Source organism: Platalea leucorodia (assembly GCF_965183815.1).
Source record: "Platalea leucorodia genome assembly, chromosome: 5".
Classification (NCBI taxonomy): Eukaryota; Metazoa; Chordata; class Aves; order Pelecaniformes; family Threskiornithidae; genus Platalea; species Platalea leucorodia.
This window is the reverse complement of record NC_138827.1, coordinates 34,130,359-34,149,882: the sequence shown is the minus strand read 5'-3', so window position 1 is coordinate 34,149,882 and position 19,524 is coordinate 34,130,359. Positions and strand designations below refer to the sequence as shown.

Genomic DNA, 19,524 nt, shown 5'->3' with positions numbered 1-19,524 from the left:
CTTCTGATGCCTAAATCTTCCTAGGCTTTTGTGGTAATCAACTAAATAAAGCAGCTAAAGGTTCAGGGAGAAAATAGATTATTCACTAAAGTTTTATTACCTTTCAAACTTGTACAGGACATTTGTGGACTGTAATATATACTGAACTATTTCCCCTAGTTCACCACTTCTTTTCTCCTAAACCCTGGCAAATTCATTCACAGGGCTTTTATAGAGTATTCTCTGCAGATTGAGAAATGTACAGCTGAGACTTCTCAGTAGGTCTTAGCACATACTGAGGAAATTGATAACGCTCTGAACTGCCACGCAGTCACTTGCAAAACGCTCTTTTTATGTCTATGCCACCTGTTACTCATCACAAAAATTTAATCTGTGTTTTCCTGTTTCAAAGTGGGAGCAAGCTTTAGCAGAGCTGGCTCAATGGTAAGAGATATTAACTGTGAAGATACATGCTTTCATGAACCTACATCAAACAGTGCTTGATGAGATTTTTCATCAGAAGTACAGCAGCCATCCACTAGAATTAGAAAACTGGTTCCAAAAATGGTGCTTTCCAGTAAATGTGAATTGTTCCTGGTTTATATTAAATTTGGGTAAAATCAACCTTTACTTCTCCTGGTATTAGAGAGTCTGTGTAGGTGAGGGCAAGAGCTGGAGTTGCTATACTGATGGGGTGCCAAAGTTTCAGCGATCAGCAGCATAACACTGTTGGATTGGCTCTTTACACATCCCCCTTGCAATCAGCTAAAGATGGAGACCCAAGCAGCATCAGAAGTACAGTCGTATCTTAATAAGCGTTATAACAGCATTACAATGATATGGTCACCTTGCTCTCAAACTCTTCTGCTTCTTTCAGCTCCCGGGGATACCCATCGATCAGGAATCCTTTTGTGTCCCCTAACCTGGAAACCATGGCTTCCTTCAGTAGCTCTAGGACAATAGCCTGCATTGGAAAGAAAGGGAATTACTTGGTTAATTAATAAGAAAGATTAATACCTTTGTTTGTTACACTGACTTTAGTCCTATACCCTTAAGAACTGCCTTGTTCTGCTAAAAGCAGGTCCTGTGAACGCAGGTGGTTTTTTTGTCCTGCAGGTAGCAAGGCACCCTACTTTTTCTTCTCTCAGGACCAGCTATGCTACACAAATCTAGTGTGGCAACCCATCCAAGAGTTCCCAAAGTGTCCACTAGATAGCTGGGAATATTTCATAGTTTCAAAATTTATGTTAATACTTGTGAAACTTTGGAGTACTGCTGCAGCATTTTCCAATCTGATTGCATTTTGCTATGTCATTGATATCATTATATTACATGGGAAGTGATAAGAGACCCATCTGACCAAACGCACTGAAGAGCAAAGCAATCAAAATCACGCCTCAGCACAGCTTTTAGTTTCCCCTGAGCAGCACTTCCCAGTATCTTTCATTAACAAACACATCGTATGGTCTAGCTGCACTTGCTGAAGACCCACCAAGAGTTGCAGCTGCGGACCTGCCATGTAAAAGTCAAGTCCAGCTGAGAACAACATACTCTGTCTTCATAGTCTCCATTAAACTGCAGTCCAGCTACTCTGGGATGTCAGCCAGCTCTGCAGGGAACTGCCGCAGGTATTGTAAATTAAGAATAGCTGCCAGGAGGACCAGCTCTGAATCTGAAATGTGAAGCTATAAAATGGACATAAAGTTTCTGTTTCCTGTACTTATTCTTACATTTTGCAATGCATAGTGCAGCATCTGTCTCACTGTATTTCATGACTAATTTGTTGCCTATGTGAGTCTGAAATGTAGGGAAATACTGGCAGAGAAAGGGGAAAGAAGTGCCACAGATCTGGCAATGAGAAAACTTCTCCTTCAAGTTACAGATTAATTTTACTTAAGTGGGAATCATCAGCTCTAGTCTCTTATTTCTACCCTTTTAGACAATCTACCCACCACTGCCTTTGTTTAACCATTAGGACCCCAAATAAAACTGTCACTTACGCCAGGCACAGGTTCACCACATTCCATGATGTCTTTGATGAATTTACTTCTCTCTGATAATGATGATAATTCATTTTGGAGAAGGCCACCAATGGACAGGTGAGTAAATCCGTATTTCTTGGCTAACTGTTCGCATTGGCTACCTTTGCCAGAGCCAGGGCCACCTTTGCGAGGGAAAAATATCTAGAATTAGAAAAGAATAAATATCTGCCTTTTCTCAAACTATAGCAACCAAGAAAATGGGAAGAAATTGATGAGACTGCCTATTTTGCAATTTTTTTTTTTTTGCAAAGACACTCTATACAGTAAACAAGTCATATACTTCCCTTCTGATACACTACACTGCTAACTAACTCAAAAATGTGTACCAAAGTTGAAGGAGTGACAACAGTGTGAAATGTCTTGCAGAAGAGAACCTGTTCCTAAAACACCTTTACCATGTATAGGAAAAATACGAAACAGCCAGCCAGTGGGGAAGGGCATTTGACTCAGTATATGTTCAGCTTGATAGCTGCAACAGATGTTAGCAAAAAAATCTTCACTGCATCCTTGCGAGGGAAATATTTTGCCCCCATTTATGGAATGAAAAGGTATAGGCAAAGAGATGGTGAAACCTGCCTCTGTTCTGTGGGATGCACATGGGTGTACAGTAACTAAACCCTTTTGCACCGTGGTAAACACAAGAGCAAGATTTCACTGTGCTTGCGCCCTTTCCGTTCGAGCTGGAAAGCTCTCACGTGCTAGTATGTCTGCCGATAACCGAGAGCCAGGTACTGAAGCTGCTAAATGCTGACGAAGGCTCGGTCATGCCGCTCCCTGCAGCTGCGGTACTGGCTTGCTCTTCATGCATGCTGCAGGGAAATGTAAGAATAAAGTGCTCAGCAATGAAGGGCATATGGAGACCTTGCCACCACCTGCTCTTCTACATTCACAACTGTACTCAGGCAGGAGCTGGAAAACCGTATCTGAACCAGGCCCAGAGTCAACCAACCAGAGGGATGAAGGGCAGCCTCAGCTGACAGGGCGCTCAGGTGAAGCTGCTCCAGTGATTTTTCCACAGGCTGAAGGGAAGGCAGCTGTGGCCGGCCCCCAGCTCACCACAGCTGCAGGCTGGGTGCCGGCATCTCCCGGGGGCCTGCGGGGAGACAGAGAGGGCGGGAGGGGAGGGGCAGTGACTCAGGCAAATGCTGCAGGTGTCCTCCTGTTAGAAATGGCACCTCAAGCGTTCCTGCTTCCTTTGGCAGCAGGGCTGCCACCACCTTAAGTGTCCCAAAACTCTGTCTCTCTTGGATGCCTCTCTGGCAAGTGCCCTTCTTCTGGGGCTGTCTCAGAGGCTCTGGACACCTCCTTGCTGTGCAGGTGCTGACATTGCCCTGTCCCACCTCCTCAATGGAGGTGGCTGCTTTTCCCTCCTCACCCCGAAGGCTGACCCTGTAAAATGCCAAATGCCTCTTCGGCCACTCGCTGAGCAGCAGCAGCCACCCCAGCCCAGCTGGAGTGACGGGCAGTCCATGGAAATTGCTGGAAGCTACTTCTTGGGGATCCCGCTCCTGTGGCTGTGGCCTCCAGAGCTGTTGGCAGAGCTGAGGTGAGCACCCCATGAGGGCTGAACTGGGTGGGGAGGGCTGAGTGGCCTTGTTGGTGCTGGGGGAGGCCGGGAAAGCAAATTCCTGTTGTGATAATATGGGGATTTGGGGAGAAAGTTCAAGGTGTGTAGCAGCATTTTTACAATCTTTGATGGATCTATTCAGAAGACCTACTGCAGTAGGAGCTAATTATACCCTTGGAAGGAGGCAGTGCTCAAAAATCAAAAGAAGAGGCAAGGCAAAAAAAAAAAAACACCAAACCCCCTCTTTTCAATAAAGTTTTTTTAAGCATGTGACTTGTGTATTTATCAACTGTTGGGACTTGCAAATATGACTACAGAGCTCTATTATGTGGATTTAAGATGTTAGAAAATACCTGATTTTCCTTTTTGTTTATATTTCCATGAACAAACATAAGAATAACATGCTCACAATAGAGTGAATCTGGCACTATCTCCTCCTGATTTAAACTTTCTTCTAACTTTTGCATTCAATTTAGGAAATAATTGCTCCAAGCATATAATTTTCAGAGAAATTAGAGTACTGTAGCTGCGAATAAAAATTGGGTCGTAAGGCAGTAGCATCAAAGCAACAGTTTTGTCTACTGTAACCTGGAGTCTTTTACTTCAGCTTCACAAAGACAATTATCAACCTATGGTGTAAGAATCACACTTGTGCTACAATTTTAGCTAGAAATATCTTTGTCACAGTCTCTTTTTCTTTCCAGTGTGGGTTGCATGTTGTTTTTCTGTTGCTTTAATAAGAAGAAAATGATTCTTTTGTAAACGCACTGATTGAAAGAAAACAAGGACTAAATAAGCGTGGCTACAGAGAAATAGGTACAGAGAAATTAAAGGCAAATTATCTATAATGACACTGTTAAACATCTGTAGTGGCAATTAATTTTATTTCTGGTCTTGTTTGGTTTTTTAGATTAGTAAGTTTGTGTGTGCATGTGCTTGTTTACACATTCTCTCTTGGCCTTGAACTTGCTAGCAGTGCAGTAATTTAATCCTGTTTATTTGGTGTATGTACACAGTATTAGAAAAAAACACCAATAAAGACTACTTTATTGTTTCTTATATAACTGTTTCTCCTCTGAATGTAGAGCCAAAACAGAAATTTCCTAATGTCCTTTCATATACTAAGTAAACTAGAGCTCTCTTTAGAAATAACAATACAAGGACGGTTTTTGGTTTTTTTAGCTAGCAGATAAATATTCGGAAAAGTTGATGTGTTTCTATAGCACCTTTATCTGTTAGTATTTTAAAAGAGAACGCTGTCAGAATGACCCGTTATGTAGGGCATACACCATAATGAGCATTACCGTGCTTCCAAAACATTAATTAAAATTGACCATGTTTATTTTTTTAATAGAAGAGTTCCAACAAAGCTGAGATTAAAATGCTGATCTCTTTGAAGAGGAAAAGACATAATTACATAAGTTATCTCCTGAAAATGGTAGTTTTTATGGCCACTGCTATTAATCTAGTATCATTTGATGAGTAGCAAAGCATCCTACTGCTTGGCAAATGTATATGACTCACTTTACAAAGTCTTGTGCTTTCCTATCAACAAATGAGACGGCAGTTCTTGCTTGGCCTTATCTGAGAAGAGGCTGAATGCCCCCAGGAAAATCAGCATTGAGGGCTGAACGCATACTCGGCATTTACGCCAGTATTAATTTACATGCCTAAAGTTCAAGTATTAGTTAATGTCTTGTCTCCCTCTGAAGGCCAGTATTTAAGGTGACTGAAAAAGAGCTATTTAGGTGGGAAAGAATGAGAAAGTGCATTTCCTTACTCATTGGATACTTCCTTCTGGCTCAGGGTATATACTCATAGGCTTTAACGGCAAATTAACCCTGCAGTCACGAGGCTTATTATCAATTTGTAGTGTTGCAAAATTTGCATTTCATTCTTTTTAGAGGGTCTCTTTATTAAATCTATGCATCTTTCTAAAAAAAGAGAAAAATTTAATAATTTAATTGAAGAAAGCTTATAAGGAACAACAGCTGCATATTAAATATAACAAAAGCTAGCAAAAAGATATTTTCAGTTAGGAAGCCTTTACTGCAATTTGTTATGCTGTTTTTCAAACAGAAAAAAATTCAGAGGTTGAAAAAGGTAGCGGAGTTTTCCTAATGGCTCAATTGTTAGGAAGAGGAAAATATGTCCCCACTTTTGTTGTGAAGGCATAAGATTCTTTGTGAATACTGTCATTTTTTACTGTATGCTGTCATCTTTGACTCTGCCTATGTATATTTTGGAAAAAAATTGTATTAACTGGTGACAGACTGATTCATGGTAACTTGCTATTCAAGATTAATCATGTTGTCTTCCGATTGTCATGTATGATGTGAAGATAAAGAGTTAAAGCCTAGAAAATGGCCAGAGGAATTATGAGTATGCTGTGACCTGTAGGAGAACGTAGAAGAACTACCAGCAGTTCTTCAATGTTAGCATGCTTTTGTATTATGCTAGTATTGCTAAGTGCAGTACACCTTGCTTTAAAGCTCATTCATTAACTTCATAAAAAGAAAAAGTTGCAGGTTCAGGAATTAAGCACATTGTATCACTCAGTAAGATTATTCTTGGAAACTGAATCCTTTGTGTGTCCCTTTGTGCTTTCTGATACAAACAGTAAGCAAGTGTCTGGAACCAGGGTACTAGACAGAGCATAAAAATTAAATGCAGTTCTGCATATTGCTTTTCTGTAGACAAGGCTGGATTAAAAGGTCTATGCGCTCCCTTAGTGCAGTTTTCCCTTCCATTATGTTGATTCAGCTGCCTGTGAAACTGTGTAAGGGGATCTTCTGGCAAATAACTTTCTGGCAGCACTGCTCACTTAGGTGGTCACCTTTCCCCATTTAATTATTGAATGCAGAAATGCTTCACAGAGAGCACTTCAAGCAGAGAGAAAGAGCGGTCTCAGTGGGTAGGGAGAAATGACAACTGCCCAAGCAGCACTTCTGAATGTTTAACCGCAGTCTGCCTTAGATCAGTGAAAGATCTCAGTTTAAGAAATCGAGCCTCTTACACCTGCTCTTCCTCATGCCCCAGTCCCCCCCTAGACTATGAAAGACCACAAGCCTCGGCATGTGATTCAAATGTACTGGTCTGGCCTCGAGCACAACATCACAGGCAGATGAATTAATGATGCTAGCGGGAGCTGGGACTGCCACTGGGAGTGAGCACGGACACGAACAAGCAATGCGAGGAGTTCATGAACCAGCTTTGCTGCCAGAAATATTAATAAAGCCGAAGTGTCATACAGACGGGCTGGGATGTCTCTATTTTAAACTTGACAAATCTTATGAGTTTTTCATATACCAAAATGCTATGAACATTTACATAAAATGCCAGCAGCAGGATTTACAAGAGAGTTCCACCATTCATTTTAAAATGTTTCAATTTCTAGACCTTATTTTCATAATGTGTATCATCCCTGTATCATGGAAAAGTGCTTGCAGGGGAAACCTAGCTGCACAGTGGAACCTCATAAGTCAGAACTGAAATCAAAATAACCCTAGTCAAGCTATCCCTATATTCAAGCTATGATTTTGGAGGACTTGATTAGTTTGCCAATTCTATCAATGCTACTTGGATTATTTATACAAATAAAAATAAGCTTTAGCTTCAGAATATGGCATTTGAACCTTCTCAATAAGCACCTCATCTGTTGTTCATGTACGATTTTAGTCTGAGTGAAACCATATAGGACTGATGCTGCTTTTTAACAATAACAACAAAAAACCCTCTATTTTTTTTTTTTTCTGAAAGATTATTTTAATCAAAGAAAACCAACCTAGAGCACATATTGGCAGAGTGATGTGATGTCCTGGGACATCACTGAGTTTTCATTCCTCATGAAGAAAATGAGTTCATTTTATGTAAAGTCAGAGAAAGCAGCTTTCATCAGCTTCTACAGTTAGCGCTTGGACTGGCTGGGGTTTTAATTATCAGCACTGCTCGTGCTATGCCTGTCTTTTGTAGATTTTGTAGAAGGAGCTGTAAAACAGGTACTGTAGAATAATTTACGTTGGAAGGGATCTCATCTGGTAAAACTCTCTACTCAAAGCAGGGCTAAATTCAAGGTTAGAGCAAGTCGTTCAAGGTCTGACATACCTTGGACAAATAAAGAGGTTTGGGTTTTGTGTTCTCTGTGGGCTGTTTTGGGGTTTTTTTTGTATGCACAAGCAGCTAGTGTCTGCAGCTGATAATGTTTTACCTGTAAATATAGGTCTTGATAATATCTTCAGAGTGTCAGCTGAAAAGCTGGTCTTATTTACATTGAGCTTAAACCATTATCAGCTTTGGTTCATCAACAAGAGTACGACAAGGATTCTGCAGAGAAAATTGGTCACACTGACACAGTTTTAAATGCTACATTTAAGAGTAAGCAGGGAGTTTGTCTCTGATCCAAAGTGCAGAAAGATTCCTGAAAACTTTCTGCTTCAGTTTCAGCCTCAACCAAAGCCAAACGTGGCTACGTTTTATGAACTCCTGCGGAGGATGGGGAGGGATAATGCTCCCAGTAACTTTGTTATGTATGACCATTTTCTGGATGTGATGTAGAGTACCGCATTAGTTAAGAATCATAATTTCATACGTTGTTCATTGTGGTTAAGGTTTTACTTTTCATGTTACTCTGATGAAAAAGGTTTTTTGGTTGGTGGGTTTTTTTTTAGTGACTGGCAATAATTAATGTTTCGAATATCAGCATTCTCCAAATTTATCTTTGCATCTGTTTAATTTTTTATTTTTCTCCTGAATTTTACTTTACAGGCCAAATTTAACTTGGTTTTGCCTCTTTTATTACCTTGTTATCTCCCATATTTTTGACTTGCTGGTTCTAAGTCTCTGCTTTGCTGTCTGGATAAAACATTGACATTGTTCCTTAATTAATCCCAGTTGACTGTTATTCCAATTAATTCCTACATTAGCTCTAATATAAATCTTTGCTAATTAGATTTTTTTTTTCTTTTTGGACAATTTTCGAAGGAAATTAGTGGGGGAGGGAATTGTCTGCTTTTTTCCCTTTGTCTTATAAACACTATCTCAATTTGTCAGCTCTGGCAGGTGGTGTATTTATTTTGGTTAGTTTGTAAGCTACTTCAAATGCGCATCTTTAGAACTCTGATTTTAAAATATCTTTATAAGTGTCTTATTATTTCCTCATGAATACATCTATGTAATGAGTAAAGATTCTTACTGACACCTGAGACTGAGACAGTTTTTCTCATTCAAGTATCTACAGCAGCATACTCCAACCCATCCCGTCGGCTTTCTTTCTAGTCAAGGTATTGTAGGCTGAACATTTCTAGCGCTGTCCACTGCAATGGAGTACTTAGACACTGAGGATTTGTGGTGCCTTTTTTTTTTTTCCTTTCTCCCCCCTTAGCCTGACAGTTTTGTTCTGCTCCTGTGAGGCTTCTTCAAAGTTTTCTTTTGTCATTGTACAATTCACAGTGATCAGACTTCCACTCTTGACTGACATGTAAGACAACTTTACCACCTAGGCAAATGGTATGCATTTGGCTACTGTGTATAATGTTAAACCTGGAGTGCACATGGGTCAACAAGTGATTCAGGCAGATTTAACTGCCTGAGAAGGCCATAAGTAAAAAAAACTTGTGGCCACTCCAACCTAGCACCAGCAAGAAATCTATCTCTGGGAAATACCATTTACCTTCACTACCTAGATGGAGTAAAAGCAAGATTTTGCAGCCAAATGAGCAACTGTGAAGATCACATGTTGGTCACCAAAAAAAAAAAATCCAGAAAAATATACCCTCACTCTTCACATCAGGCTTCAAGAAGCTTTTTCAGGGGTGGGAGGATGGGGGGTGGGGAAGGAGATACTTCGGGAAAAAGTATAAATCATTCTACATAACTTGTTGACAAGTAACCCATGTTTGGACTTAGCCAAACTTTTCATTATAACATTTTCAACAAAGAAAACTTAGACTTTTGGTTAAGCAGAATTTTCCTCTATTCCTAGAAAGCATTTACTAGAAAGTCTGAGATGGATTTAAGAGCGGGAATAAATAGGGAGATGTGTTTTCAGTTTTAAACTGGAAGATGGCCTATAAAAATTATAAATGAAAATTAAAAACCACTGTTTGAAAAAGAAAAAGCAGTCCAGAGGTAAATGAAAAATTTGCCTTACCATGGACAATTTCAGAAGCAAAATTCTTTGAGCATCTTCACCTCTCTTAAAAATCTGTGTTTGTATAAACCCAAACATAATTTTCCAATAAGATATGTAAGGCAGAGAGAATGAAAATTTGTCACTGTAGCGATCAGCAGGAAGATGTACTTCAGTAAGCATGGAATTATAATTTGCTTAAAGACTGAAAATTAAGTGTTGTGCACCTTCCCCTTAAGAAAAGTCTCCAATGAACTCTTCAGCAACCTAATTTTACTTTTTCAAACATAATATCCACCATAAGTTTGCAATAAATTGAGTCAATGTGTATTTGGTGTAAGATAGGGTGAGATAAAAGTACAACACATAAACATGCTATCCTTTCACAAAATGCTTTAGGTTGGAAGGAACCTTTTGGGATCACCTAGTCCAAGACCTTTGTTACAGCAGGGTCACCTAGAGCAGGTTGTTCAGGACTCCAGTCTCTCCGGACAACCTGTTCTAGTGTTTGAACAGCCTCACAACAAAGTGTTTTCTTGTGTTCAGATGGAATTTCATGGTTTTTAGGTTGTCCTCATTTTCTCTTGTCCTGTCACTGGGCAATACTGAGAAGATTCTGGCTTCCTCATCTTTGTTCCCCTCCATCAGGTATTTATACATATTGATAAGGTCCCCTGGAGCCTTCTCTTCTCCAGGCTGAGGAGTCCCAGCTCTCCCAGCCTCTCCTTGTATGAAAAATGCTCTTGTCCCTCAAACATCTTTGTGGTCCTGCACTGGACCCGCTCCAGTAAGTCATTACCTGTCTTGTACTGGGGAGCCCAGAAGTGGACATAGTATTCCAGATGCAGCCTTGCCAGTGCTGAACAGGGAGGAAGGATCACCTCACTCAACCTGCTGGTATTGGAATGTGGTTTTTTGATGCCTTCTGAATGAAACTTCCATTCATCTATGACTAATTTCAGAAGTCACTTTTTTCCTTAGGAAAAAGAATGCACAAAGTGACTTGCTCTTATGTAAAATTACCTGTGTTTGCATATCTATCCTTAGGTCCTTGGAAATGTGGTGTTCCTGCTCTGTATTGTAAAGCAGTTCTGAAAAATTCTGCTGATGAAAAAGCAGTTATTCTTTCCAAGTAACTAGTACCAAGCTTCAAGCTGAAACTTGTAAATCTTCTGGTTATAATTTGTTTTAAAAGGCTGTTAAAAGTTTATGCTAATTACATTAGTCACATTTATTTAATAACAGGTATTAACATGGTGCTTTTCCTCTGTGGACTTCCAGAAAGCAAATATAACATAAATCTTGAACCTGCAAAGCCTCATTGTGTGCTGACTAGCATGCATGGTGCATAATGCACATTGAAACCTGTATTTACAAAAGTTGTTTCATAAATGAAGAGGTGAAGAGACCTGATTTTTTTTTTTTTTTTTTTTCTTCACCTAAACCTTAAAATTCTGAGTTAAACTCCAATCAACTAGCACTTTAACTAATGCTGGTGAGGCAGCTTTGCTGTGGTAGATCACATAGCATTACTCTAACTGCACAAGAACTAAGGTCATTTTGAATATGTTCACACTTAAACGTACCTCCTGCTCTGAGCTTTACACAACTGTTATTAATAACATGATATTAAATCCTAACTCTCTTTCAAATGACTAAACAACCATTGTAGTGTAAATACTTTTTATCTAACTGTTCTGCTAAACTTTAAAAGAAATCATATACTTGTAATCAAAACTAAAGAACATAGGGATTTTCAAATGTAGCAGTTAAATTAGGAATCCTACTTACCAACTACAAAAATTATGTTTGTTTTCCTCAGATCTTCTGAAAAGTCTAAAATGAAAACAAAAATTTTAAGATTAAAATTAGTAGCTCTTGCCAACTAAAGAATTTTTGGTAGAATTCTTTCCACGCTGAATTGTGTAACGCTCATGTAAGGTGACTAGATTTACTTTCTGCTATAAAGCTCTGCATTCCAAAAGGAGCTATTATCCACAAGCCTATTTATCTCTGTTTCATAGGTCTCACTGCCAATATAAAAATATTTTACCTGAAAACTAGACCTTGCACATACCTGTCAGTTCTTTAAAAAAGAAGGGGGGGAAAAAAAGAGCAGCAGATGCATCTTGGTGTAATAACGTGCCTCCTGAGCCATTGCACTTTTCTCTGAATATGTTATTGCATTATAATTGCTATAGAAGTTTGTCCACATCCCATTCAGATTTTATAGTCAGTGCACTACATCTGAGATGTAGTCTTAAATTCCCCTGAGCCTCAAATTCAGCCAAATAATAATAATCTTAAATGAAATCCAGGTATTACTCTCATTTTAGCACCAAAACTACTATATGTACTACAGCTTTGCCTTTTACTGAAATTGTATTTTTTAAAAAAGCAGTTCTTTCTAGTCTGAGTCCCTGTCATCAGCCTGGTTATACCAGTACAGAAGGAGATCTTGCACCATCTGAGCCTGCTGGAATTTTATTATATCTTGACTTAATCACTTATAAGACACATTCATTTACCACACAAAATTTTGTTTTTTATTATGTGGCATGTACATCTCTTATGACATAATACCATTAGCTGTAAAAGGTTTTGATTAATCCTTTCATTCCTCTTAGACTCTTAGCAGCTCATACTTTCCACCAAGCTTTTCATAACTGCCAATTTCTGAAAACACCTATAAGATCTTTTGCTGATTAACAGTAATATTTTCTAATAATTTTGGATCCACTGGCCTAAAGAGTGTAGAAATGTCTTTTACAAGCTTTAATTTGCATTCAAAGAGAATTCACATGATAAAATCCTTGGAGACAGATCTTTCACAATATAAATAACCTGAATTAACTTTACCATCTAAGTAACTATTTAAATACAAGGGGAAATCAAAGGTTTCAAAATTAAATGGCAAATGATACTGAAAAAGAAACTCACCTCCTGTGCTCTCATAACCAGAAAAACTTGACTGATCCTCCTCCTGTTGATTGAGCAATTAACAAATTGAAATGCATATTCTGCATAGTTTGCATTTTTTCTTATATCTGCTTACATGTATATCTTAATATCTTCTCCATATTCTAATCTCTCGCTTTTAATCTATGTTGAGATATAGTTAACAATGTCACAGAAATGCTGTTAGTACTGTTTTGGCTGGTAGAACATGAGCATGGAGAACCCAAGACAACTTGAGATGATTAACTGGCCCATATTGTTTCTTGTGAAGAACAGCTCCTTCGGTGTCCAGCTGCACAGTTCCAGCATGATACGTAAACAACCAGTGTGCATGCTGGATTGTTTCTGAAGTAAATATGGTATGATAAGCTGTTAGTAGTGGAAAGACAATATTGGAGTAAGTTCTAGATGTGAGCTACAACATAAAGATGAAATTAGTCTTTGGTCTAAAACGACTTGAATGTGTTTACCTTCAGAACGCAACACAAGCTGCAAGTTGTTACAGAGGATGCTGAACTACAAAGAGGAATTACACCAGGGAAATGGGAAACTTGGGGTGGGTTTTTTTCCTGATACTTGGCCACTTAGAATTATTTTGTCACGTACTGTATAGTACAGCCAATGAGGAATTACAAGTACAGGCCAGCAAGAGTGTCAGAGTGGGAATTCTTTGCTGTTCTTATAAATCAGAATTATATATGTGCTGAATATAGTCTAGGTTATGTAGTGTGAATATACTCACACCATCAGTGTTTTAGTCTATAAAATATCAATGATAGCACTGACAATAACATGCATGTATTACATCACCAGTGTGTAATATCAGCATGGAATACATTATGCTAGTCCTCTCAAAAGGATAGGGTTATCAAGCTGTAGTTTCTTACAGTTCTGCTTCAGTATGCTGTCAGAAATAGCCACTGTCAGAAATTTGTATAGCTGCATGAATAGATGAAGTGAAACGAACACTATGGTGAATACAGCCGGTAAACCATAATTTGCAAGGCTCTTGCACTACCCTTGCAGGTTTCTCTTTGTGTTCCCATTACCAATGAAATAGAAGGACTCTTCATTAGGCTGAAGTACCACTACACTGGCTCCACAGAACACTTTAGTTTTTTGATTCACGGTAATTTTCAGCCTATTACACTGTAGCAGAAGAACTGCCATCTTAAAAAAAAAAAAAAAGGGGGGGGGGGGGCAAAATTAAAAAAGTAACTGGATCCACTAAGTTTGCAGGAGAGTATTGGGGGGGGGGGGGGGGGGGGGGAGCCACACAAAAAACCAAAAACCATTTTCAAATAAGAGATTAATCTTTCCTACAATTCAACTGACAGTATTAACCTTACATGCTTTTTCTTTGATATAATAATACAATAAAATATTTGACCCTGCAAAGGATATATTGCATATAAAAGGCCTGGGTTTAGCTTCAGCTTCTTATCATGCCTTTGAATGTTTATGGATCAAAATCATTTTACACACAAAGTTTAGAGTAAAGTTTCTTTAAAATCAAGATCACAGTATCAAGTTGATCAAATAAAAGAGGCATTATTTCTTTCAAGTACTGCTTTGTTCTCCCCTACAGCTGCAGAATGAAACTGCCTCCGTAACACTGGTGGGCTGCTCAGAGCAGCAGGTGATAATAAAGGTCAGTTTAAGTCAGGAACAGCTCTAATTTTGTAGAGCTGAAATATGTAAAAACTAGAGACAGAACTGAAGCTAAATAAGCTATAAGTTGCTTTTATTTGACCAACTATATCTGCTTTAATAGAACAACAGGTTAACTAACCAACAAGCCATGTTCACATAAGGAACAAGTGCCATGAAAAGCCATTAAAGTGAATTCTAATTACAACCCAAAGCAGATAAACAGGAAGTATGGTATTGATCAGAACCCAGAACATCAAAATAATAAATTCTGTTCTTATCTGTAACTGCTCACTTTTCAGGTGCAGAAATACTGTTTTGAAAAGAATTGTTTTTTTCTCCACTTTTTTTTTCAAAGGACATCTGTTTCTTGATTCTATAAGACAACTCAGCACAGAGCTTGATGTGAGTGGGACCACCAGCCCTGCTGAACTTCCATGACAAAATAAGCTTCCCCATATTTCAGAGAATAAGTTATTCCATAAAAACATTTTTTTCAGACACAATAGAACAGCAGCCAGCTGGAGTGTAAAGAGGTCCTGAATGCCTGGTCTCTAAGGGAGCTGTAAGAAAAGTCAGGAGGAACAAATTAGACAGTTGGGCTACAATTAATTTGGTTTTGACGACAAGGTATTCATACAGTTTTCACTATTCTACACTTAAACTTGACTTGGAACCATCTCCCTTCACCACTGTCCTCCCCATCTCCTCAAAAGTACAATGTTTTTCTGTTGATCTGGGTGAAGAGCTAGATTTGCTGTTTGTCCCTTGTAGAGAGTGACAGAGACTGCCATCCTGGTTGATACCAGTCCCCTCATATTTACATTTGACAATACCTATTTCTAATTGTGTCTTTCTAGTAAGTAGGTCTCCAAACTGTGAATGGCTTAACCTATATTGGCCTGGCAGCATTGTTCTGCCTGGTTACCAAAGTGCTTTGGAAAATAACTGTTGGATTTAGCAAGTGATCACATGAAGAAAAGTCCCACCAATTACTAAATTGCTAGTAGTATTTTACACCACACTGCCACCAGGAATACAGTGATTTAGAAGCAGAACAGTCTCTGTGTTCTTGGTATAGCTGTTTTCATTTAGTTGAAAGCCAGGTGAGAAGATTATAAACTTGTATGTACTGAGCTCTGAAGAAAGGTGGGTAGTCTGTAATTTCAGATGCCTTTAGAGCCAGGTTATAGCTACAAATATTATCTGGAAATATCAATTAGTGGGGCATAGCTGACCGTGTAACTGCTTAAACAATATCAACAGTACATTAAAATGATTGTTAAATAGAGAAGTTTGCTACCTGTAAAGAATGTCTTATCTGACATTTGCCTTTAGAGTTGGAAAATGCCGGCTTCTGACTGTATTCTGACTTCCTGTCATTTAGCTCATTATTAGTAAATATCTGACTAGTAGTAGGTACTTCATAGGTTAATGAGTTTAAGTTACTGCCTGTCATTGCTAGGTTGTGAAGTAATTTCCATAATAAAACAAACTGACAGTAAGTCACAGCATATAATAAGGAAATGATACAGAATTCTCCAGATCTTTGAGTTTTGCTACTCATTAATTAGGAGTCTTAAGTCATATCACTTTAAAAAGCAATAAAATGCCTTTTTTTTAATCTAATGATGGGACATCTTCTTCATTAGGATTTAACGACAACCGTTGTGAATGCTTGTTACCTGATGAAATGAGAAAGCTTTTCTGTTACCCATTAATAACCTGTGCTCCAGTCCTCAGGTTTTTTTGGGTTTGTTTTTTTTTTTTTTTGGTAACATAGAAAAGAAAAACAGCTCTCCCTTACCACCTTGTTGCTTGAATGCTTCAAGAAAATAGTGGTGAAAAGTGCCTGATACATTTTATTCAGACTTCTAACAGATATAACAAGAGTTCCTCCTAGAAATTTACTGAAGAGGATAAATAATCATGGATTAAGAAGAAAAGAGGCAGTAAAGTGAGACTGAATTTAAAATACAGCATGATTGTGGCCTAAAATTATACTCAGTTTTCAAGATTGAATTTGAGAATGTAAATATTCAAAGGAACACATCAGGCACAAATTATTTAAACAAATAAAAACTACATGTTTCTCTGCCTAAAAATATTTGTTGAGAATTGGACTTAAAGTGTAAGCAAAAAAAAATAGCAGCATAGACAAACATAACTTTAATACAGAATGACATAATGTAGAATGTACAGAAAAGTAGAAAGTACAGGCAAGAACTGACGATGTAGATTTCTCATGGCAATCTCATCAGCATGCCTTTGATGGCAATGTAGGTACATAACCATCAACTTCTCAGCACGCTGTAGTTGTACAATTCTCTCTTTGCTGTTGTTAGGTATGCAAAACACTTGTACTCTAGCATTTTATTTCTTCAAAGAACACTACAGTTCCACACGAATCTTCCCTGTACTTCCCTTGGGAATAGAGGTAAGGGCATTATTTCCATTTTAGCAGAGATATTAGGTGACTTGTTGATGTAAACACAGTTATATATGGAAGCAGAACTAGGTTTAGGACTTTCCACTTTCATCTCTTTAGCCTATAGTATATTTACTTTGAATTCTTAGTCCTTAATAAAGTAATATTAAATGAAATCTCAAATGTTTGTAGATGATTCTTCTACATCTACTATCCTTAAAATCAACTTTAGCTCTCAATTAAATAAACTCTCTCACTGCTTAATAATAGTTTAGGGAATCAGAAAGGAGTATGAGATGTCTGTTGAGCACTGCCTGCATATGCAATTCATCTGCTTCAGCACAGTCCAGTCTGTCACAATCTATGTGGTTTTAGAGTTTCACATGCGTTTGCAACTGGACTTAATAGGCGTATACCTAATCACAGAGGATGGTCTTTCAAATTAGAATTATGCAGCCTCTATTTACAAAAATGTAGTTATCACTGGGTGGTGTCTTTACATATATTGCAAAACGTAAAGACCCTGAGCAAGCTTTAGCTAGGCAAAGTTAAGTGGTGGAAGAAATTTGGGCTAGTCAGAGCTCAGCTGTAGAATTTGTCTTTTAAATTCCTGTTTTCTTACTGTAAGAGCGAATGTTTGGTTTTTATGAGATATGCTGGGTTAGCTTCAGGTTTTATGTATGGGCAATGGTCCCTGGGAATGGATTTTATAAGCCATACAGTCACTTGCCATTAAATTTGATTTATGATTCAAACTGCTTTTTGAGGCTGAGCTGGTTTCTGCAAGCTGAGTGTTAAAGTCTACCTCTGGAAAGCAGGGGTGGCTGTGCTTTGACCTCCTCTGTCCAGAACTAATGAATATGTGTAAATAAGATAAGAAACAGTATGAATAAATTCAGACTTCAAGGCTTTTTTCCCCCCAAAAGGCATATCTTCTTATATGGTTCATACTGCTCAGCGGAGTGGAATTATTTGTGTCAAAAAGGACTATTAGTAATTCAGATGAGAGAACGGTGCTAATGTTATTTGAGGTGCTTTTTGTTTGTTTGGAGTGCATACAACTAGAAAGTGCCAAAAAAAAAAAAAGTGTTTGTAATAGCATCTACAAAATGCTGACAGATTATTAGATTGCTATGAATCTCTTTTACTTTTGCGTTTCTAGCAAAGACAAGAATCTCTATGCCATTCTTTTAAAATAAACCTTACTATCAGTTTTGAAAATAAAACAAATTTATACCTATACAGAGGTAGAGATTAACTTGTTTTTAACACTTGTAAACCAAGATCAAGTTATCTGGCTTTTAAAGATAGGCAAGATTTTTTTCAAATTTTTCATTCTTGTTCTTCAATAGCATAAAGAAGAGTACCTACCAGTAGTTTAGAGGGGAAAAATAAAAATCTGTTTGCTATAGTGTGTGGGGGTTGGGATTTTTTTGAAGTTCTATAGGGTTTTTTTTTTTAAATGACAATGAATATATGTCATTATTAAGCATGAAAATGAAAGCAAAATTTATTTAGTTTCATATTGATTTCCAGACACTAGAAAACTGGAAAAAAATTCAAAGAAATTAACTTTTAAGGGCAAACTTGCATACCTTGGTTGGTAATAAGAACACCCCTCCCAGCATGGTAGCAGCATTTTGCATGATCAGAGCAGCATAAGAGTGTTCTGGTAAACCAAACACTTTGTTTGCAATTTTTATATTGGATTTTAAAGGCTGAGTTAGAGGGGACAGCATTGTATCTAACTTGAAGAAGAACTGGGGCTTGATTTATTTTTATTTTTTTTTTAAATATCTTTGTGTTTTGAAGACACTTGAGACACTCAACACCCATAGTTATTATCTATTGCTCATTTTAAAATACTTCTGTCACATATAGTATTCAGTTACTTTTCAGTAGTTCTATATTTATAGAAAGTTCCCAGTGCCTACAAAATTCTTCCCAGAAGTTGTCACTATTTTTCCTTTAGCATTCTTCTTTTCTGTAAATAGCCCTCTCTCCTTAAATTATTCTCCTCTATGTGGAGTATTTATGCTGCTTGGTATAAATTCTCGCAGGTGCTTTTTGTTACATCAAGCCAATGCAGCAGGGGACCTTCCAGTGCATTCAAACTGCAAACTCAGTGCTGCTTAGCTCCTTTTCTTAGACTGTTAATGACAACGCTAATGAATGGATCCCTCAAATCATACACCATTGGCACTATATGCAGTCTCTCTGCCCTGAATGATTACTTTGCCTTCTGAGGGCTGGAATTCAGTGGTTTGGGTTGTTTGGTTGTTTGTTTTGTTTTTGGTTTTTTTTTTTTTAACTTTAGATGAAAAATGCTTTTCTGCAGGCAAGTCTCAACTTCCAAAAAGAAAAAAAGATACCAATGCTTTGATAAGATTCAGTTGTGGTGGAACTCGGTAATGGCTTCTCTTGGAAGAACTTAAAGGCCAAGGTGTTACTTTCCATAGATAACCTAGAAAATGTTATGCTTCTGCTTCCATGCATCACCATGGTACCACCCATTTATTTTGTTAACATGAGCTCCATTACTTTATGAAAATCAAATTCAATGACAGGTGCAGTAACCTGTAAGTAGTAATCTGTCATTAATTTTAAAGATTTGTTACAGGATTTCAAACTGTCTTTAGGAATATAAATAGCAAAGGAGTCAAGGGCAGAATGTAACTTTCACTTCTAATTTCAATTTTCTAAGGACATTTAATTTTCTTTAACATACAGGTATTTTATTTCCTTCTTTAAGATGAAAGTATTTGTCCTCTAT

General features: G+C 37.8%; 1 protein-coding gene across 1 annotated transcript in view; it reads right to left on the bottom strand.

Annotated features, from left to right (window-relative positions):
• Positions 1-19,524, bottom strand: part of AK5 (adenylate kinase 5) — a 96,660-nt gene that overhangs the window by 14,730 nt on the left and 62,406 nt on the right. Inside the window, exons 9-12 of the mRNA XM_082311522.1 lie at positions 12,656-12,698; positions 11,507-11,551; positions 1,980-2,143; positions 827-943 (exon numbers count right to left, since the gene is read on the bottom strand). Of these exons, the coding sequence (XP_082167648.1) occupies positions 827-943; positions 1,980-2,143; positions 11,507-11,551; positions 12,656-12,698 (369 nt within the window). The remainder of the gene's footprint in view (positions 1-826; positions 944-1,979; positions 2,144-11,506; positions 11,552-12,655; positions 12,699-19,524) is intronic.